At 40.3% G+C, this 22758-nt stretch overlaps 2 protein-coding genes across 2 annotated transcripts in view; one reads left to right on the forward strand and one right to left on the reverse strand.

Moving 5' to 3' along the window:
• Positions 1-7025, forward strand: part of NUP153 (nucleoporin 153) — a 76640-nt gene extending 69615 nt beyond the window's left edge. The window contains exons 19-22 of the mRNA XM_082848799.1: positions 1099-1455; positions 2143-2415; positions 5188-5356; positions 5757-7025. Coding sequence (XP_082704925.1) covers positions 1099-1455; positions 2143-2415; positions 5188-5356; positions 5757-5838 — 881 coding nt within the window. The 3' untranslated portion in view covers positions 5839-7025. The remainder of the gene's footprint in view (positions 1-1098; positions 1456-2142; positions 2416-5187; positions 5357-5756) is intronic.
• Positions 7026-9435: 2410 nt separating this feature from the next.
• On the reverse strand, positions 9436-18843 carry FAM8A1 (family with sequence similarity 8 member A1). The gene is made up of 5 exons (XM_082848034.1): positions 18040-18843; positions 16851-16971; positions 15108-15231; positions 14472-14611; positions 9436-12977 (listed from the first exon to the last, which is right to left on the reverse strand). Exons 1-5 carry the CDS (start codon positions 18767-18769, stop codon positions 12833-12835), a joined length of 1260 nt encoding a protein of 419 aa, XP_082704160.1. The 5' UTR covers positions 18770-18843; the 3' UTR covers positions 9436-12832.
• Positions 18844-22758: the final 3915 nt, after the last annotated feature.

A 22758-nucleotide genomic window follows, 5' to 3' on the forward strand; every position in this document is an offset into this window, starting at 1 on the left:
CTGGTATCGCTATACTGTTTCCATTGAAATAGACATTCTTAACGTCCTATTAAACCACCTGAAAGTGAGCTAACATGTTCCATTTTCTGTAAATTATACCAGTGCCCATACCACAATGTGACCAGCCCTGTCTAGTAAATAGTGTTGGAACTGAGATGTTACTGGAACAAGTTTTAAAAAAAAAGTCTTCTACTGAAGGTAGCTGGATTCAGGGTCACCATATAAAAAATCATTCTCTTTTCTCCAAATCAAGAATAAATAGTTGGACAGCATTTCCCATTTGTATTTACTAACATTTCCAATTTGTATTTTATAATATCAGCAGAACCTGCAACATGCTAAAGAATTAAGAGAACATAAAAGGCGTGTTTTATACTTGTTCCTGAGTGAGAATATCCTTTACTCTTCACCTCACTCCCAATATAATTTCAGTTCTTAGAGGAATTTTTGTGGAGCTTGACAAGCTAAAATAATTCTAAAATTCACGTGGAAGGGAAAATGTATAAGAAATTTTGGGGAGAAGGGTACACATACAGTCATGTAGGTTTGCCCTACTAATATCAAACAATACTACAAAGTTACAATATTTAAAATAGGCTAGTAACAGTAACTGTAGAGGTTTGGAAGTTAATACGTGGTAAAGGTAGAGTTACAAATTAGTAAGCAAAAGGGTACACCAGTCAGTAAAGGCGGCAGAGAAAATTGGCCATTGTTCAGATAAATTGAAGTTACAATCCTGCTAACATAAATTGCAAGATCAAATTTATAAAAGTGTAGCTATCTCCCATTGTCTGAATTTGTTATCCAAAGTATCCAGTTAGATTTGGATTTAAGGAATATTTTTTATTTTTATTAATCTGAATGCCAAAGGTTTTGCTATGTTAGACAAAATTCATAAGCCATAAAAGAAAAGGTGGATATATTTGACTACATCAAAATTTAACATAACAGATGTCCATTTGATGAATGAATCTATATTAAAAACTTAATGATTCTGTTTTCTAATGGACTCGTATTAGACTTTAGACTAGGAAAAAATGCTTTTGGTATTACTTGTTTTTAAAGGTTTTTGTTTATTTCTTAATTTCTGTCTTATAGATCAAGGTACAGCAAAGCCAGTTTTCAGTTTCTTGAACAACAGTTCCTCTAATTCAAGTACACCAGCCACTTCAGCTGGTGGTGGCATATTTGGTAGTTCCACCTCGTCCTCCAGTGCGCCTGCGGCTGCCTTTGTGTTTGGACAGGCCAACAGTCCTGTGAGCAGCTCTGCCTTTGGGAACTCTGCCGAATCCAGTACATCTCAGTCTTTGCTATTTTCTCGAGAGAGCAAACCAGCAACCACGTCGAGCGCGGGCACAGCTGTCGCCCCATTTGTCTTTGGTCCGGGTGCCAGCAGCAGTGATACTGCCGCCTCTGGTTTCAGCTTTGGAGCTCCCACCACATCGAGCTCTGCAGGTACTTTTAAAAAAGAAGAGACATGTTAACTTGAATGGCTTTCATTGTAAGCAGATGAACTCTTAGCAAATAATACCACAAAGAGCATGGCCGCTTTTAGGTCATCTCTACCCAGGGTGTTGTAGTTATTCAGTATGTGGAATGATGTGCATTTTGTGTATAGTTTAAGTAACTCTTGGAAGCAATATTTCTAATCTCATTAGGAGTATAATCTTTAGTTTTTTCAAGTGTTTCTTGTCTTTTTGGGGGGTTTTGTTTTGTTTTTCTTTGCAATGTTAATTTGTAAATAGCCAGACACTGAAGATTATTTTAATAGACATTAGTCCTCGTTATGCAATGGATACATAGTCACAACATTAGCTGATTTCTGCAGTGTGTCACACTTCTGATGGCAGATCAGTTGTCTTCTTAGATTTATCTCTTTAAAGACCTAAAAATTTGGGGCTGTTAAGATAGGAGTCTTGTTAATGAAGTTTTTGTTTATTTGGATTTTATATGGTTTTACTAAATAATGGTAGAGAGAACTGTATTCTTAATCAGTATTCAAAACTTGTCTTGATAAGATGTGTTCAGCAAGGTAAGAGTCTGGAAAGAAGCTTGAAATGTGCTTTTCAGTTTATAGAGATTTCTTGAGGCTTATCTCATTTTAACCATCATGGTAATTTCAGTATTTCTGTGGGCCTCTAGGATCCTCCTTTGTATTCGGCACTGGACCTTCAGCACCATCTGCCAGTCCAGCGTTCGGTGCTAACCAGACCCCAGCATTTGGACAAAGCCAAGGTGCCAGCCAGCCTAACCCCCCAGGCTTTGGGTCTCTGTCATCTTCAGCAGCATTATTTTCTGCTGGCTCTCAGCCTGCGCCACCTACTTTTGGGACAGTGTCGAGCAGCAGCCAGCCTCCCGTGTTTGGACAGCAGCCTAGTCAGTCTGCATTTGGCTCAGGAACAGCTCCTAATTCCAGTAAGTATGTAGTAGTCATGTCCTTCGTTTCCGCATTTGGGTTCTGTATGTCTTAAATACAATGTTTTTCTTTGAACTTTGAAACCATGCATGTCTTTTTTTTTTTTTTTTTGTCTCTTGTACTTGGCAGAACAGAGATGTGTATTACCTATAAACAGCATTCCCAACTTTCACACAGTTAGCACTTCTTTTTGGCTGCATTGGGTCTTCGTTGCTGTGCGCAGGCTTTCTCTAGTTGCGGTGAGCAAGGGCCACTGTTCGTTGTGGTGCGTGGGCTTCTCATTATGGTGGCTTCTTCTGTTGCGGAGCACGGGCTCTAGGTGCGTGGGCTTCAGTAGTTGTAGCACGTGAGCTCAGTAGTTGCGGGACGTGGACCCTAGAGCGCGTGGGCTTCAGTAGTTGTGACGCACGGGCTTAGCTGCTCCACGGCATGTGGGATCTTCCCGGACCGGGGCTCGAACCCGTGTCCTCTGCATTGGCAGGTGGATTCTTAACCATTGCACCACCAGGTAAGTCCCCCTCAATTTACTTTTAAACACACCTGTTGAGATTTTACTTCTACGTGTATTACTTTTTAATTTCCGAGTGGTCCTCTTTGTTCTGTGGATGTCTCCTTTTTATATCCTTCTGCTTTTGTTTTAGAAGCGTTTTCTATTGATCTCTTGAAGATATTAATGATGCAGAGGTTTTTTTTCCCCCTTCTTAAAGCTTTTGCTTAGTCAGTTTTCTCCAAATTGCTTTTCTTTATTATTGTTCTGGTCTTAGTGTTTCTTATGAAATACTTTCCTCACGTGTTTGGTGCTTCTTGCCTCTCTACTTGTAGTGTTTGGGGGTTTTGTTTTAATTGTAGTAAGCATGTTTAACGTGAGATCTATCTACTCTTTCAACAAATTAAGTGTGCAATGCAGTGTTAACTCTGGGCACAGTATTGTGCAGCAGAGTTCTAGAATGTACGCGTCTTGCATGACTGACACTCTATACCTTTTGAATAGCAGCTCCTCATTTCTTCCCACTCCCAAGCCCTCCTCTGCAGCCACCATTCTTTCAGCTTCTGTGAATTTGGTTATTTTAGATTCCTTATAGAAGTGAAGTCATGTAGTACTTGTTCTTCTGTGATTGGCTTATTTCACTTATGTCCTCCAGATGCATGCATGTTTTCCCATATTGCAAGATGAACATTCCATTTTATGTATATATGTCATTTCCTTTATCTGTGTATCTGTCTATGGATATTTAGGTTGTTTCTACATCTTGGTCATTGTGAATAATGCTGCAGTGAATGAGAGAGTCCAGCTATCTTTTTGAGAGCCTAGTTTCAAGTCTTTTGGGTAAATACCTAGAATGAGATTGCTGGATCATATGGTGGTTCTATCTTTAACTTTTTGAGGAACTTCCATACTGTTTTCCATAGTGGCTGCAGCGGTTTACATTTCTACCGACAGTTCACAAGGGCTCCCTTTTCTCCACGTCCTTGCCAACACTTGTTATTTCTTATCTTTTTGATAATAGCCGTTCTAAGAGGTGTGAGCTGATATCTCCTAGTGGTTTTGATTTGCATTCCCCTCGATGGTTAGTGAGGTTGAGCATCTTTTTATATTTACCCGTGTGTTGTCTCCGGAGAAATGTCTATTCAGGTTCTTTGCCCGTTTTTTAATTGGGTTATTTGAGGGGTTTTTTGGTTTGGTTTTGGTTTTTGTTTGTTGGTGGGGGGGAGGTTTGCTCTTGAGTTGTAGGAGTTCGTATGTATTTTGGATATCAGCCCTTTATCAGATATATGGTTTGTGAATATTTTCTTCCATTCTACTTATAACTTTATGAGTGCAGGACACCTAAATACCACTCAATAATTCATTGTATGTGGTTAGGGCTTACAGATCTTGAATATCATTGTAGGTTTATCTAATAACTGGCTTGTCCTCTTGGGAAGAACTGGATGCTAGTACAATATCTTTAGGTCTTTCCTTTCAGACTGCCAGATTTCCCAGAGAAGATTCTTCCAGTCTCCTTCCTGAAGGGTATATATACTCCTGATTGCCAGCGGTATGGGAGCTGAGTCAGGGCAGAAGGCTGCCGCTCTCAATATTCATTGTATCAAGCTATGCTGAATGCTTCTGTTTGCAGTATGGTATCTTTGCCTTTATGTGTGATGTCCCCTGGTCCAGAGGCCTCTCCAGAGACTAAAGTTCTATTCTTCTGCCGGGTAGAGGAGATTTATTATCCTGTTTGGTGCTGGGGAGGGATTGATCTAGGTATCTGCTTCTTAAACAGATACTCTACCATTCTGCTGGGGTTTTTTTCAGTCACACCTTCATTCTCACTTCCGGAAGTACCTGGAACCTAAACCTTTTGGGTATGTTTAGTGTAAATGGAAAGACTTCTGTGCTTTCCCTTGCTGCTAGTTTAGTACTTGTCTCCAGTTAGCCTTCCAGCTTCAAAATTTTGTTGTGTTGTCTCCTCTCTCCATTTATTGTAAAATTCCCTTTACTGTTATTTTAACATAATTTTGAAGAAGATAGAGGTAAGTATGTTTGTTGATTCCACGGTCTTAGCAAAAAGTCCACCCTGCCCTTTTTTCCTTGGTCATGGGTGAGTTAGGTCACTTGTTTGAGGGTGTCAGGTATATATTGTGTGAGTGGAGAAAATACTTAATTTTCTTTAAGTGACCATAAGAGCTTTAACCCTTTACAGGTTTTTGTATGTAAAGGTCAGAGTCATTACTAGAAGAACCATCATTTTTACCTTAATAAAGTTTTTCTGCTTCATCTATTGCAGGTTCTGTTTTCCAGTTTGGCAGCAGCGCTACAAATTTCAACTTCACAAACAATAATCCATCAGGAGTGTTCACGTTCGGCGCAAATGCCAGCACACCTGCGGCCTCAGCCCAGCCCTCTGGCTCGGGGGGCTTTCAATTTAGCCAGTCTCCAGCGGCGTTTTCTGTGGGGTAAGAGAGCTTTTTGTTGAAATGGAGAATTTAACATAGTGAGGGTGTGTGTGTGTGTGTGTGTATTAGAATCACCAAGGTGCAGTATGGTTGAGGTAAAATCTATGTTCTCCATCAGTTTACCGTGTTACAATTTTGGAGGATCATGGCCTAAGAAAACTAGCAGGAGGGAGAGAGAGAGAGTGTGTGTGTGTGCGTGTGTGTGTGTGTCTGTCTGTCTCGGGTATGAGGTGTAGCAGAAAGTAGCAGGGTGTGTGTGCGTGTGCGTGTGTCTCTCTTGAGGGTATGAGGTGTAGCAGAAAGTAGTGTCCCCCACCCCATCACCAGTCACATTTAGTGTTATGATTGTGAACTTTCATCTGAGCATCATGTCATATTATAGAGTTTTTGTTTTTCACAGGTCAAATGGGAAAAACTCATTCTCTCCTGGAACTGCGGTTTCTGGTCGCAAGATAAAGACTGCTGTTAGACGCAGGAAATAAAGATCTTGATGGTGTTATACACACTGTTTTAACAACAGCTGGTGCCCTACTTTCAGATTCTGGATTGTACTACGTGCTGGGTTATCTGAGGTCAGATCTTTAATTTTGGAATTTTTCTCCTTTTTTCTTTACAGAAGCCCCAACCTTACCTCTCCCACCCCCTTTTAAAAAAATAATAGCTAGACTGGTGACTTATTCTTCAGCAAAAATGTTTTATGATCCAGCAAATTATTCACTGGTTTGGCATAGGCTGGCTGAACCCAGGAATCAAGCCCGCTCAAGAGAATGGCTTTGTATACAACCTCTGCACCACCGTGTGCGTTGATATGCGTTTTATGGAACGCATTGAAATTGTAATTATATCTGAGGAATTCTGTATAGATTAGAGGATGTTGAAATGAATGATTTCTATGCTGAGTTTGTGCTGGTGTATGTGTGAAGTGAGTGAGTTGGGTGTATTGTGCACTAAAATTTTCTGATAGAGGAAGCCTGATTAAAGAGTGGTCCATGCTAAGGAGTTGTTAGATCTAGTTCGTTCTCCATTTAATAATTATATGCTATTTCTATATTGGCATTCTTCTGACTATCACCTGTCTTGCCTTTTTCATTATTTTATTATGAAACTTGTGTAAATACAATTTTGTTTCTGTACTTTTTTGGCATAACATAAATCTGTGAACTTGAAATTTTAATTTTGTGTTAGAAAGTTTTTTTTGTTGTTTAGTCTTGTCTCAGATTTTATTATGTAAATCCCATTATTCAAAGTTGCCTAAATCCATTTGGAAATCTTTAAAAAAAAAAATTGGGGATTCTTAAAGTGAGTTTATTGGCTTTTCTGATCCAGTTTTTGTTTGGACCAAAAACCAGTATTGTACAAAGTATTAAGCATATATTTTTATATTTACTGAAATGGACTGTGGTGACTTTGGATAATAAGGAAAAGTTTAATATTAAAGCCATGTTTATTACAGTATAATTAACATGTTAAACCATGGGATAAATGCCATCAATAAAAAGTTATGAAATACGTTTTGTTCTAGTGTTAAATCCTAGTGAAGGTATGAGTGTTAGTGGAAGGGAACCTTTTTATGAAGGTTAACAATAGTCAGTTAGAAGAAAAATTCTGAAGAATACATTGAAGTGATTTGGACAACTCCTAACTGAAGGGGAAGTGTCTGAAGATAAACCTGCTTTATGTCTGGTGCTAGGAATCGCACCTACTTTGCATATAAATGGACATACCTTTTTAAAAGTTGAAAATAAACACATGCAGCCATTTCTGTTTGTATCTTCCTTGATAGGTGGCTAGACAATGTTTTATTGATAGAGTTCTTGGAGATGCATGCCCAAAATAGCCCACAAAAACTTCAGTGGTCATTTTGTGGAATTTCTTTTGGATTATTTTATCGATTTTTTTAAACTAGATTTCTTTCCTATGGTCCATAAAAGTGCTCTTGGGACAGCGTTTGATAATTGTATTCTTCAATCTGTACATATGATTATTTTGTGCCGACTTTTATTTTGCTGAACTTGTGGTTAAATTCAGTACTTTAAAATGTTTAAGAGCTTTTCTGTGTTTCCAGTGACATGGTTTCTCTTACTGAAAATGTCTTAGGCCATCATCAAATGCTGGTTTCGGAGTAGGAATTTTGTATTTATAATTCTCACCTTATTAAATAATATACATTTGACATGAACCTCTTTTGGGGGCAGATGATGGTGAATGCTAAAAGAAGTAAACTGGAAACCTGTGGGGTGTTGATGCTGAGAAGTTAATGCCTAACTAAACTGCATGTTCGTTCACTCTTAGCCATTCTTTAGGTCGATATGGATGGGAATATTAGCCTTTCTATTCTGGGAAAGATTTTTCATTAAAAATGTGCTGGAAATATTTTATTTAGTAATTTTTTTTTAAAAGCAAGTAACTGAAAACCAAACTTAGGGTGGCTTATTTTATAAATGAAATCTGGCCCCCAGAACTGAGATCTCTAGGGCTAGAGTATTTGGGACTTAGGTAGGACTTGTCTTTTCATGTCAACTGCTTTAACTCTCAGGCTGCACATGGCAGCTATAGAAAACATTCGTGGTAGCAGCTCCAGCCTCAAATCAGTCCCTGCTTAAGCCCAGCAGAGGTATCTCTTCGTCGGACTGGTACAGGCTGTAGACCCACTCCCTGTGGCTGTAATAGCTGCCTTGGGTTCCCTGCTCCATACACGAAAGTCAAGCGCTGTTTGTGGAAGAAGGGGAAACGTTATGGAAAGAAAACAATAAAAGCCCACTTCTCGTGCTGGATCAATGAGGAATTGTTTTTAACTGAAAATAATCTCTGAAGGTAAGAAAGGCATACGCAGAAAGATGGAATCATCAGGTATGTTTATATAATTTGATTTACAAGAGGGTCTGTTGTTCTCACTGAATGTACATCAACATGCTTGGTGAGGTGGGCCAAATGTATATCCTGGGACCTGCTCACCAGAGACTGATGCATCACTGGGTCCAGGTAGGGCCCCAAATCATTACATGAGCACCTGGAAGACTTCTGATGCATGAGGTCCAGGCATGCCACTCTCAAGTGGTAGGTTGGTTTTTTAGTAATTTACAGTTTGGGGCACTGAGAAGTACAATTCAGACAACTGAAATAAGTCTTTAGCTATTTGTTACAAATTTCTCTTGGAATTATTTCTCTTGGAATTAGGATTTTATTACTTGAAATAAGTGTTGGACTAATTTTAGGAATTTGTAACCAGGCCATAAACTTCCTGGTTTAGCCTGGGGAAAAACTTATGTTTTCTTTAATTGTATCACTATGTCATGTGCTGAGCCTGTTTGGAAACTGGCGAATTTGGTACAGTAAATTTGATAAAAATGGGTGTGTTGGGTCTAGCTACACACACCAGCTATATGTACCATGTCAGAGCTTTCATTTCCTTGAAATACGGGGCAATTTTTTTTTTTTTTGCAGTACGCGGGCGTCTCACTGTTGTGGCCTCTCCCGTTGTGGAGCACAGGCTCCGGACGCGCAGTCTCAGCGGCTATGGCTCACGGGCCCAGCCGCTTCGCGGCATGTGGGATCTTCCCGGACCGGGGCATGAACCCGTGTCCCCTGCATCGGCAGGCGGACTCTCAACCACTGTGCCACCAGGGAAGCCCCGGGGCAATTTTTATAAGCTTACCTCAGACATCCACTGTGGTTTCCAGAATGTGTAGTAGTTCATGGCTGAGGTCCTGACAGCACATTGTCTACAGGATTCAGACCACGCCACAGTTTAACTACATTTAAGTTTATCCTTTATTATCTTTGTGTTTCTTGAGGAACCTGTTGTGTGTCCTGTCCTAGTTTTGTTTGTAAAGGTCTGAATAGGGAACGCTTTCAAGACCAGACTAGGATTAAATTGCCCAGCTCAGTCTTCTACTAGCTACGAGACTCTGACTGCTGGTTCCTCATTTGTAATGTGGGTCCTTAGTATCTTGCACTGCGGTTGGAATGGTTAACAACTGTAAGGAACGGACAGGATTAGTTTAACATTAAAAGCTTAGTCATCTACAGCTAACTTCTGAGTGACTTGCTAAAAGAATATATCTCAAAGTGGATGATTTTTTTTTTGATAGACCTCTATTTCTGAAAGCATTCATCTCCTGAAGGCAGAGAATGCTAGAGCAGCTGTATTTGGAAGCAAGAGATTCTGGAGCAAACCTCAAAGAAACAGGCAAAACACAAAAGCATTGGTGACCAGGTATTTATTGAGACAAAGAATACAAATTGGTGGCAAATTCTTAAAAACAGAATGTTGAATTTTCATTTATAGGCAGGCCATCAGATACTGTTTGTGGATCAAGCCATACTATAATGAACTGCAAAGAAATACGCACACAGCTTGAGATGAGGAACTTTACCCAGGCAAGCACATATTGCAAAGATTTTGGCCTTTGGTATGGGCTGGAGGGTGGGAAATGGCAAGTAACTGAAGTATTTGCCAGATTTTAGGAATACTGCTATTATTTAGGAATATCCTTTAAAAGGAACAACAGCCTGTTTTCATAGGGGTAAGTGTAGAATAAAAAAAGTTAATACATTCATCAAAAAGCCCTTTATTCCCAAGTAGTTTTATTTTCAACTCCTGTCTTCCTTTTGCTGGAAGTATTTATGCCTAAGTGAAACGCCCAAACAAGTCACTTAAGGGAAAAAAAATCCTTCTTTTAGTTAGAACAATTTTTACCGTCATTTGAAACATTGAAGACTTTTATAAATTTAGACAAAGCCCTCAAATATAATGTTTTTTCAATCCTAAATATTTGGGAGAAACTAGGTGACTGTTTAGGGAGAAAGAAGTAACTTCTGAAGCAGTGCCACACGAGTACCACACAGGTGCTGGCTTTCTCTCTAGCCACAGACTCCCTAAAAGCACAGCTTGCTTGCCGCTGCTCCCTCACCTAGCTCAGCCCAGCGTGCATTAGTATGTCAGACTTTTCTCAAGGTGCAGGAGCCACTCAGGCTGCACATTTCATAACAGATAGAGTTTCTAGATGCCTAAATTAAGCGCATGACCTGTGGTTTTATATACGGTATGTTCACTGAAATACTATTCTCAGCATAACTCCTAATTTTTGTTCCCTTATTATCTTGTAAAAGTGATGAATAATGTTAATACTATGAAGACAACTTTCTTTTTGCCTTTTTAGGCTGTAGAGCTTCAGTATGAGAATTCTGTCTTGACACAGAAAATTCAGCATTTCTGTAAATGAAATATAATAAAGTATACTGAAAATACGAAGGGCCCCAGCCCCAAGAGAAAAACATGTGGCTCCCCCTTCTTCCCCATTTTGTCATTTTTTTCCCCCCAACTTGGGAATCAAAAATCTCCCTAAGTGCTGAATTCATAAACAGACTTGGATTTTGTTGTAAAGGCAGAGAAAGTAACACTTTTTACTTGATAGGGCTACATAGTGTAACTTGAATCCTGAGAAATGCATCTACATAGATATTAAAGTATAAAACAAACTGGACTACATATTTCCTTTCGTTTTACTGTATAAAAATAGCCTAAGTGGTGAACCATCGAGGAAATTGTACATTAAAGGTGTATTCCAGAGCTACATGTCGGAAGGGTACGTTTCAACTCCAGTTCCCAGTCAGGGGCAAAGGGGGTGTATACTCTGATGCTAATCTATACACTACTAATCAGTAAGTTTATGTAACATTTCCTAATAATTTCTCCTCTAATTTAAGAAGTTAGTGGATGGTTTGGGTTTGTTTACTGTGAAGGACCGTAACACTTTCTCTTCCCAGAAACAGGTGAATGAATGATCTGTTTAGTATTTTGACACATTTAACTAATAGGCTTTCTGTGATGGATTTACTATAAAGTTATTTTGAAAAACATTGTTTATGAAAACCATGGTTCATGGTTTATGAAATTTTACAATAAGAAAAGGCATTAAGGACACTGTTAAGGTTTCTATAAACAAATTGAAAATATTCACGTTTTAAATGTCCAAAAAAAACCCACTTTAAAAACTGATACAGTAATAGCAAATGTATTTGCTGTTAAGCCCAAAATAAAGCCTAGACTGATCCTGTAAGCACCCTAGTTATGAACTGTTCAACACAGTTTAGTGTTTTGGGGGAAAATAACAGATGCAGAAAATGCCTAAGAAACAAAACTTTTAGTTCAGATATACCTCAGCACAGCTAACTGGGCCATCTAACAAAAAGCACATACACACACTTAAAACTCTACAACTATGCAATCGAAGAATAAATTAAAATGGCAATACACAAAGTGTTACTTAACATTTCCCTCAAAAACATCATCCCTGGCAGGCCCCAAATGAGCTGTTGGCCCACAGAACCAAAGAACTTGGAATAACATCTGGAAATGCTACTCTTCCTTGTTACAGAGAACAGTCCCTAACGGGAAAATTGGTAAGTATTTCACAGGCTACTAGTATTTAATCATGAAATGCTAAGATTATTTAATTCCTTGAACAATATAATAAAAGGAAACTAGTATGTGGATATCCTGTATATAAAGAGAAGTTATATTCAGAACACAGAAAAAGCACTAATACTTTCTTCATGCTGCGCACATACTGGGAATATTGTTTTACAGTAAATATGCAACAGTTTGATAGGACTGCTTTTCCCCACATATTTATGGTTTGATTTAGGGCACGGAAAACACTTGCACGTGAGTTTCAATTTAAATTTACAGTGAAAACTTACCCCTCCCCCCAACCCCATTAAAAGCAATCACTAACTTACCTTTTCTTTAAAAAAACAAAAAAAAATCAAGGATAAGATAGCAATATGACTTAATACTTTTTCATCATCATGCAAAATCTGCCCCCAAATACATGTTTAGGCATTAAGAATAGTTACAAAGTTACATCATTCCTGCAGTAAACTGCAGTACAGATTTTAAAATTTCAAGTCAGGGAACTGCTAGGCCGGCCTCACTTTCCCCTCTCTCTTGCAGCTAACTCACCAGCTCCTGGGATGGGCGCTAAGTGGCTTATCAAATGTTTGTCCCCACTCCCTCCCCGCAAAAAGCAAAGACAAACGTTTCCTTAAGAAGTGTTAACTAAAAGATGAGTGTGTTCACAAAACACAACTGGACATTTTCCATCATTTTGGGATAAACCAAAATAAGCTTTTAAAGTTTCATTTGGAGATTTCAAAGCTGAAAATGCTTTCAGCAAGTTCTGATACCTTAGATCTTAAGTATATACTGTCCGTTGTTGATTATGACACTACTTGCCTTCGGTTCAATCTAAAAATTTTAACACTTGAACTTAACAGGTTTTTCTTCTGGAAAAGTTCTTTGACATTCAAGTAAAATCAATACTTTCAGCATAGTCACCTGCATCACACTGGAGCGACTGCTTTAATTTCTAAATCATCAGTTAATGTAACCCAGGGATACTGATGGCCTTGATATATAGTTTAGTCTTGTCATTATTCCAGAGAGTATGGAATTCAGGGCTTTTTGGGGCATCATCTGACCCCATTTCTTTTTACCACAATGGTTCCTGCTACAATGTCATAGGCTGTTCGATTATGCTGAAAAAACAGCAGTGTGATGAAAGCAGGGAAAAAAGAAGCAATAGAAAAATTCTTGATCAAAGCTCGTATAGTGGACCTAAAAAATTAAAGCAAAAAAAAACACCAAAAAACAGATAAGTCGTATACCAACTACATATAGATTAATAGTATTCTATCAAGTTCAAGATGTATTTAAAACATATTCAGAGTATAATTAACAGAGTTTTAACCTTTGATAACTGAATTACTTTCAAGCAGCAAAGTATGATCAAACCACCCGGACTAGTTCTAAAGACTTTGTAACATAAAAGTTAGTTCAACTTTAGAACTTACACATGAAAAGCAATAATATGTCTTAGAATGTGAACTAAAAGTTTACAGTATTTTCTAGTATTTTGACAGAAGACTAGAATAACTATTCCCTTTACTACCCTTTCTATAGTCACTCAGTACCTCTATACTTTTAGTGTGTTTTCACCATCTTCTAAACTGAGTACACTTACGCAGTCCCATTTTCTACCTTCTGTGAAGAGCACCAGCATTTCAAATTACTGTATTTGTTTATCAGATCTTTCTCTGTGGGCTTCTGTGATTAAGGAAAGCTTTCAACAGTAGCTCAGAATGGAGAATTGTCCTACTAACATTAGATTTCTGCCTTTCGGTGCACTGAACGGTTATAGGATAACAGAGCAGCTGAATGGGGGCTCTGAATCCAGACTGCTTGGTTTCAGATTCATTTTCTACCAACTACTAGTTGTGTTACACATCTGTAATAAGCGGGTAATAGTACCTATAGTACCTAACTTAAATTAGTTAATACATATGCAATGTTTTTAAAACAGTGCCTGTTTTATGAGGTGCTCAATAAATATTAGCCATTATTGACTCATTAAACGTAACAGCCAGGATTATTAGAATCACAAAAATGTAAGGAAATTTTGAAGATGTGAGCAAATTCAAGGCTTTTTCTAGAGTCTCTTGTTTAAACAACCCAACTCTGAATCATTCTGGCAGCAATTCCAGCCAGTATCCTGTTTTGCTCAACTGATTACCACCTACTCACCTCCACAACTTCCATTATCACTATCTGTACCTTCCCCCAGAGCCAGATGCCAACAGCTAGCCATGAGTACTGGAAGTATTACAAGCTCTATCACTTAGGAGCAGGATGCACGCATGTATAGCTGTCAAAATTCTTATTGCCTATTCAAGATGGGATAATGACAGGTATTACCAAATGGAAGCTTCAAGGCACAGCAGTAACTAAACTCCAATATCCACAGATCTAGAGAATAATAAAGCTAGGCCTGGAACACTGATACAGAGAGTAGCCACGCCCAAATCCTCCTCATTATTGTGACCTACAGTTCATAAAATGCTTACCTTTGAAGATATATACTGAAGAGAAGTCTAATCATTGAAAACATTCAAACTTTGTTTTAAACTTAATAAATGTAAGCCTATTATATGCCATGAAGAACCAACATCCTAAAAATACTTTTATCAAATGGTATAACTTATGAAAATAATTTTTAAGTAATCAATACAATTCATAAGTACATAATACATTAAGCTAAAAAAAAGAACTTACGTTGTAATGCTAACATTTGAGGAAGGAATCACTAAAACCCGACTTGGTGCAATAAGCACCGACGTATCGCATGTCACAACTCGAAGCCCTAGCAGGAACTTCCCTGGGGTGGCTCCACCTGCTCCCCAAATGCAAATTATCTAAGGAAAGAAGGATAATTTTATAATAATTTACTGGCTCAACTATACCAATTTTAAAGGTAAATTTTCCTGCCGTATGATTCATGTTTTAAATTTTTCACCTTGGAAGAATTTCATAGAATACTTAAGGGTTAACCTTTTAATGCATTTCTGCAGGTCTCTAACATCTTCAATACCACAAGATATCTACTGTAATATTTCTCTATGACCCATTATATTTTTTAGCAAGTTGCTTCTATGGAAAGATGCATTTCAAGTTCCACAACCAACTTACAATATAGTTTTGGACAAGACTGAAATGTATTACAAATGAAAAATGTCTCCATTCTGAAAGTTTTAACTTGGAAAGTATTATGTTAAAGGAAATTTAGAAAAAAATAAAGACATTTGACAAATACATGATTAAAAATAAAAATCTCCACTACTTTTTTGTCTTGGGCTGATAATCTAAAATTAGATTGTTAAATATTAATATTTGCTGAAGTCAGTAGCTTACCTCATAGAAACAAACTAATAATCTGTATATAAGCGCCACAACCATCATTTTCTGCAAGTCTTCCATTGATGTGTCTTCATCTATTTCTTCTATTATATAATGCATAGCAAACTTAGAGATATCCCTACAAAAAAATAGTTTTTGGTTACAAAGAATTAGTTACCAGAGCAGTTGCATTGATTTCTTTTTCATTAGTGTAAATCAAAAACTTTAATTGAAATTATAAACTAATCTTTAGGTTTCCAACTGTCTAGCTTCACAAAACATTCATTAGCTTATTCAACAAATAAGCAGCACTACCCTGAGCAGGCGCTGTACTAGCCCCGGGGATAAAATGGCAAGTGAATTCAACATGGTCTCTGCTTTCACAGAGTTGCTAACCCAGCAGGTAAATCAGAATAAATAATAATGAAGTGGGAAAAGGGCTATAATAGAGAACCATTGGGTACTTGGAGACACGTACCAGGCACACTTAACTTAGTGGAGGCTTCCCAAAAATGACATTTAAGGTGAGATCTGAAGGATGAAGAGAAGTTGGCCAGACTAAGAAGGGAGAAATTTCAGAGACAGGGACTAACAAGAGAGAAAGCCTTTAAGCAAGAGTATGCTGGAAGCTGTAGGCAGTTCAGTGTGGCTCAAATAACTATGAGAGGTGAGTGATTAAGAAATAAGGGTATTTGTTAAAATATATGAGGACATTAATAAGACTTACCCTGATGGCAATGAGAAACTACTGAAGGATTTTAAGGCAGGAGAGTGGCAGAATCAGAATTTATGATCTCTTTGGTTTTCTATCAGAGACTGAATTGAGATAGGAGACAGTAAACTGAGATACCAGTTAGAAGACTTGTGTTATAATCCAAGCAAGTGATGGCAGTGACAGGACTAGGGAGAAGCAATGATGAAAAATGAAATTCTGACAGTGAAAAGGAAATGGTATGGGTTGAAGGTTATTCAAGAGACCTGAACAGAGTTAGCTGGTACTTGATTGGATGTGTAGGGCATAAGGGAGGGAGAGACAGGGAAGAATCATAGTAACATTCAGGCTCCTGGCAGGGGCCCTGAAATTTAATTACCAGGGTCTGAACTTGACTGTCACTTACTGCCTTTGTAAATTCTGGGCTTAACTTTTTGTAAGCCCAAATTTCAATCTCTATAAAATGGAGATATTAACCTCTACTCTACAGTGGTGGCAAGGTTAAGAATCCATACAAAGGCTAGAACATGGGAAGTGCTCAGCAAGTGATAACCGCTATTATGATTGTTAATCTGAAAGGAAGATTATGCAAATAAATAGCTCACTTTGCAGTTCACTTGGAACTTGCCTGACAGTATACGCAGCCCCATTTGGAAATGCCATCTAGCTGATTATTAATAGTTCATCTACCAAAACCTCTTTATGCCTTTGTGTTTAGATACTCCACTCTGAAAATGACTGTAAGAGAAAAATTTGCAACTGGCCTAAGAAAATAGTGAATAAAATCAAACCAGGGTTGGAGGTTCCTTTCACCTACTTTTGATAGGTGAAATTCCCCACATCTTGCAGAATTAAGTATTTTTCTCTCTTTTGTAGTTATTTCTTAAAACCAACAAGAAAGCAAATCCAACAAAGCTCCTATAAAGAAATCACTGACACTGGCACACAGATTATCCATAAAGTCACTTGCAGGCATGAAAAAAAAATTAAAGCAAGATCTCTAGACAGTGGACATTAAAACCCTTCTGCAAATGGCCTTAACTTACTTTATTCCACTGAGGTGCATAATGCTTAAGACAATGGTTGCTTTTATAAAGAAGAGAATAAAGAAATCCACCATCTCTGCCATGAATCTGTGGGCCAAGGATGGAATAACATACTCTCTACCTGTAAATTTAAAAAAAAAAAAAGTTAGGAAAACTAATCGTTACACATAGGCCTTGGAACCCAAGCTAGGTAATGAATGTAAAGTCAAGGTACAACTTGCTGATAAAAAAAATTTTATAACTGCAACAATTATTGGTATTGACTTCAATAGGGCATGTTATTAAAACAGCAACGCTACGTCACTATTTACTGAGCAGTTTAAAGCTTGTTTTCACCCCCTTAATGTTTAGAAATGATTTCACAGATAAATTTCAAGTACTCAATACATTTCACTAGGGATTCAAATGAGGAGACTCCAGGTGATTACAAGCCTATGACACAAAATTAAACTTTTTAAGCAAAATATCAAGTGTAGACGGTGCGAAGTAAATCCCTGAGCCCCTCATCTTACCCCTTATTTAGTTTGTCTATGTCTTTCTAACAAATCCAGGGATTATCAAGCTGCCATCCTAAATTTTGAATCAAATTCAGGCAACTAGGTCTTGTCCCATATTATCTGTGGCTGGATAAAGTAAACAAAAAGTCTAAATAATACACTAAAAAGTGTGATTCAGAATATTCTAATTCCCATACAGAAGTAAAGACAACACACAAGATGAAGCCAAGGCCCAAAGGTTCATAATTCCATTTGCATTCCTGAAAATCTCCTTTAATATCCGTCAGTTCCACTGTCCCTAATTCATAAAAGTTACCATATTGACTATAGATAATATAGTTAATACATCCATGTCTGGATGCTTTCCAGCATCATCAGTCAAAACTTCCCCTACCCCCAAGCCGGGTTTGCCGTCTGAGAGTGAATTAAGCTTCGGATCTCACTCCACACCGCGGAGACGAAGGCTAAGAGGACGCTTTGAGGAGCAAAGACTTCTTCGCACGTGGAACACCAGACCGGGGGGCCAGGGAACCGATTCGGAGCGCTAGGTCTAAGGGGAGGCGCACGCAGGGCCGCGCTGTACACCCTGCGAGCCGGCAGACGCGCAGAAGCCGCGGCGAGCGCGGCAGCGGTGACAGCGGAGAGGGGCCCGCCGGCCCCGCCCCCAGGTCGCTCCCCGAAGAGCCTCTCACCTGCCTGCCGCCCGGTCTCGCTCGGGGCTCGCGAGGCAGCGGCGGGTCCTACCCTCGTCGCGGGGGCTGCCCGGGCCGGCGGCTGCACGTGAGGCGCGCGGGCTCCCGGGCCGGCGACCGGAGCCGAGGCGGTGAGGCCGGCGGAGGCTGGCGGCTCGGGCCCGGCGGCCGCGGCGCTCAGGAAGTAGAAGGGGTTGTAATAGCCCAGCTGCAGGGGCGGCGGCCCGGAGGCCGGGGCAGCGGCGGCGCCGGCGCCCGCGAGGTAGCTGGGCGCGGGCGGCTGGGGGCTGCAGTAGGCGGGGAAGGCGGCCAGGCCGCTGTGCCAGGTGAGGTAGCCGCAGTAGGACTGCCACAGCCACTCGTGCACCTGCCGGGAGTACTCTCGGGCGCTCAGCCGCGCTGGCTTCTCCCGCGGCGCCGCCGCCGCCCCGGGCGCCTCGCAGCCTGCCGGTGCCTGCGACCCCGAGCCGGGGCCGGAGCCAGAGCCGGAGCCCGCCTCCCTGCCATTCTCGGGCTCGCGCGGCGGCTCCGACTCGTCGGTGGCGGCCGCGGGGGGACCGAGGCCCGGGGCTGGGGGCCGGCCCGGAGCCTGGGGTTCGGGCTGCGGCCCGTCCCGGGGCCGTGGGGCGGCGGCGGGAAGGCCTCTTCGGGAAGGAACGGGCTCGTGGTCCCCTCCGCCGTCGTCCTGCCCGGGAGGGCGGCCTCGGGCTTTCTCCGGCCCCTCCGCCATCGTCGCCTCAGCAGCACGCTCGGCGGTCCTGTCACTGCGCCGTCTCACTCCCCCACTGACCCCTCCCCAACGGCCCGGTAACCACCGCCGCAGCCGCAGGCGTCAACAATTCGCCACCGGAAGCGGAAACCCACCCCCTCGTCGGCGTCGCCGGCGCGGGGCGGAGCCAGGAGGCGGGGCGTGAGAGTGGGCCTTGGTGCTCAGAGCCTTGGGAGGCCGGGGGACTCCTCCTCGGCTGGGCGTGGGCTTATCGCTTGAGGGGCCCAGACTATCACCGGTCCCCCAGACACACACCTCTTGTGGTTTTAATGAAGTTGGAGGCCCGAGGCTTCTCCAGATAATCTCACAGGATGTGGACTCAGGCTGCTCCGGGAGAAAGAGCTGATGGAAGAAGAAGATTTCAGAGAGAGGTCCCAGGGCTCGGCGCCGCCTTTTCTGTTTGGGACCGCGACAGTTTTGGTCTCTAGGCACAGGGCTTGTTACTTGTTTCCGCCTGCGTTCATTCCAGTTAACTGGTCCTCGCCCATCTGTACTCAAGGTGATATGAGGCATATCCCCTTAGAGGATAAGAAATAACCAAACCATACTGGGATCTATCAAGATAGTATGGCTCAGCGGCAGAGATCTTGATTGTAAGAGAAAAGAGGAGTTATGTTGATTTAAGAGCTAGACTCTGTCCTTATCCTGGAGCTGACCTGTGTCCATAATATCTTACTCGCCACTGCTGCAGACACAAGCCTACTTCAGCAAAATTGTGCCTTTCCTCAGACCCGTTATCTCAACCTTTGGTGCCTGCCTTTTATTTTCTGTTAAGGCAAGGCCCCGTTCATATCCCAGGGCTTTGGAGCCTCCTCTGAGTACAGAAGCCCAGGCACGATTTCCCCTTCCTCTGAATTATATATGGCACCTTACATATGTATAGTTTAATACACCTTCCTATGTCCTTAAGTTGGTTAAGTGATAGGAATGTATCTTTGTATCCCCAGTCCCATACAGGAGATCTACAGGGGCCAGGTATCGTGGGTTATACTGGTTAACAATGATTCCCATAATCACTCTTGACTTTGCTCTGGGAGATGAAAGTAAAAGGTTTAACTTTTGCCCTGAAGGAGCTAATGATTTGGTTAAAGGGAAAGACTTTCATGAAACACTCGAAGACCTATTTAAGACAATACCAATATAATATGAGTCCAAAATAAGGGAAAGATAATGGTGGCCTATTGCTAGAAAGGTTACCCTTACAGATGTGATTTTAAAAATCAACTCCGGGACTTCCCTGGTGGCGCAGCAGTTAAGAATTTGCCTGTCAATGCAGGGGACATGGGTTGGATCCCTGGTCCGGGAAGATCCCATATGCCGTGGAGCAATGAAGCCCACGAGCCGCAACTACTTAGCCCACGCGCTGCAATTACTGAACCCGGCACTTCTAGAGGCCATGCTCCACAACAAGAGAAGCCACCTCAATGAGAAGCCCATGCACCGCAATGAAGAGTAGCCCCTGCTCACCGCAACTAGAGAAAGCCTGCACGCAGCAACGAAGACCCAACACAGCCAAAAATTAAAAAAAAATCAACTGTGAAAAAGTTGTAACATTTAAACATGCATTCCAAGTTTGGGTAGGGGAGGAAGGAGAAGCAGAAACAAATAAATGAAGACGGCATGGAATGAGTGTAAAATATTGTGGTTATTGGAGACACTGGTCTTTGTTTTGCATACCACTGATTAGGTAGCACCTGGCATAGTGCCACTCACATAGCAGACATTTATATTTATCAGTACTCTTTGCTGCAGTTATCAGAAATCCAATTGTAACTGATTTAAGAGAGAAAAAGTAAATGAATTTATTGACTTGCATAGAAAGTTCAGGAGTAGTTTAGGTTTCAAGGATATCTAGTTACAGATAATCATAACAGCTTCAGGAATCACCTGTTTTTCTCTTTCTTTGACTTCGCTTTTGAGAAAGTAAGAGTGTTTCTGTTTCAGTGATAAACCTAATTCTAACTGGCTTAAGCAAAAATAAAATTATTGCCTTTTGTAATCAACAAATTCAGAGGCTCTACATAATAGAAGAAGGTTCAACAGTACATCTAATAGGCATTCCAAAGAGAGAAAAAGAAATAATGGCCAATGATTTTCTAGAATTGAAGGAAGATGACTCTTTACATTGAAGAAGCACATCAAGTCTTAGGAAAATAACATATACATATAACACATATATGATGAATGTAAGCAAAGAAAAAAATAATGATCTTAAATAGCAGCAGTTAAAACGTAATCTAACTAGAAAGAAATGACATTTAGACTGGAAGCCATATTGTCAAAAGTAAAAATATGCCAAAGATAGTGGAACATATATAGTACAGAGTATATAACTATATATAACTATATATATATATATATATATATATATATATATAACTATATATATATAAATAACCTGGACAACGTAGTAAATCATCACTCAAGAATGAGGATGTGATGTAATGCACCACTGCTAATCCAAACAACACCCTGATCAACCCTAGTCCTTTCCCATCATACTCAGCCAAGGACTGAAGTCTCAGGGATATAAAAAGGGAAGTATTCATGAGTCAAAAATATAAATGGATTCTGGAAAGAGGGCAGTACATGAATCTTGAATCTCCATGAATCACCACATCAAAACAGACTGTATAGTGAAACCAAAAATGCATGGGGCAACATTTACAACTAAACTAGGTAACAGATAACTCCACAAACCCCAAAATACAAGTGTGGGACCAAACCACAAATGCAAAATTGCATAGTGTTAATGCCGAAAAAAATCAGATAAAAACTGTGAAGATATTAAGAAAATTATATAAGACATGAAAGAAAAATCAGAATAGGGACCTCCCTGGTGGTCCAGTGGTTAAGACTCCATGCTCCCAATGCAGGGTGCACGGGTTCCATCCCTGGCCAGGGAACTAAGGTCCCGCATGACGTGGCAAAAAAAAAAAAAAAAAAAAATCAGAATTAAAAATACCTCAGAAATAAAGTAACAATTTGGGAAAGAATTAGAAGTAAGAGGAAAAAGTGGTTTCAGAAAATACTGAACTAGAAGGAACACAGGAGTAAATACAGATGGTGCCCAAGAGAACTAGAATTTGAAAATGAGATTTTAAATAAATATAGAAACAGAAATGATTTTAGAGAAAAGATAAATATTGAAGATAGGTAAAGAAGATCCAGTGTATGGATTAAGAGTTCTTGATAAAGAAAACCAAAGCTAGCTAACAGAATACAACGCATAATTCAAGAGAACTTTTCCTGAAGTAAAATACATATATTCTATTTATATATATTCACATATATATTCATATATACATTTACATATATATTCGAAACCTCACACTGAAAGAGTATACTGTGCGCCTGAAAGCACTGAGCGTGAACAAGATGTATTCTAAAAGTCAGTAAAATTACTAGACTTTACGTTTTGAAAAATGGTCATTTAGGCCAAAAAAAATTTATGAGAGAAAATTGGATTACCATAAGACTTCTACATTAACACTTTATGTGAGGAGAAAATGGTGAAACATTTAAAATATTCAAAGAAAGAAAATGAGAACCAAGTACCCTGTATCCATCAAAACTGACTTGAAAGTATAAAAGCCTTGGGGCTTCCCTGGTGACGCAGGGGTTGAGAGTCCGCCTGCTGATGCAGGGGACACGGGTTCGTGCCCCGGTCCGGGAAGATCCCACATGCCGCGGAGCGGCTGGGCCCGTGAGCCATGGCTGCTGAGCCTGCGCGTCCGGAGCCTGTGCTCCGCAACGGGAGAGGCCACAGCAGTGAGAGGCCCGCGTACCACACACACACACACACAAAAAGTATAAAAGCCTATTGGTTATAAAAATGAAAGGGCTCAGACTGTCACTTGAGTGCTTCCTGAGGGGTGAAGCTTGGCAACAAAATTACTGACAGTGACAGAAAGACAGTTAGTGAAACTTTCAATATTACTTGTAGAACC

This window comes from Leucopleurus acutus (genome assembly GCF_964270905.1).
Source record: "Leucopleurus acutus genome assembly, chromosome: 10".
Classification (NCBI taxonomy): Eukaryota; Metazoa; Chordata; class Mammalia; order Artiodactyla; family Delphinidae; genus Leucopleurus; species Leucopleurus acutus.

What these genes read in the sequence shown, in the direction of transcription:
- FAM8A1 (XM_082848034.1), bottom strand. Translation starts at nt 18,769, where the DNA reads ATGGCGGAGGGGCCGGAGAAAGCCCGAGGCCGCCCTCCCGGGCAGGAC. An exon ending in ATGCACCTCAGTGGAATAAA is followed by an intron (nt 15,232 to 16,850) that starts GTAAGTTAAGGC and finishes ATTTTTTTGTAG; the next exon opens with GGATATCTCTAAGTTTGCTA. An exon ending in TCAAATGTTAGCATTACAAC is followed by an intron (nt 12,978 to 14,471) that starts GTAAGTTCTTTT and finishes TTAATTTTTTAG; the next exon opens with GTCCACTATACGAGCTTTGA.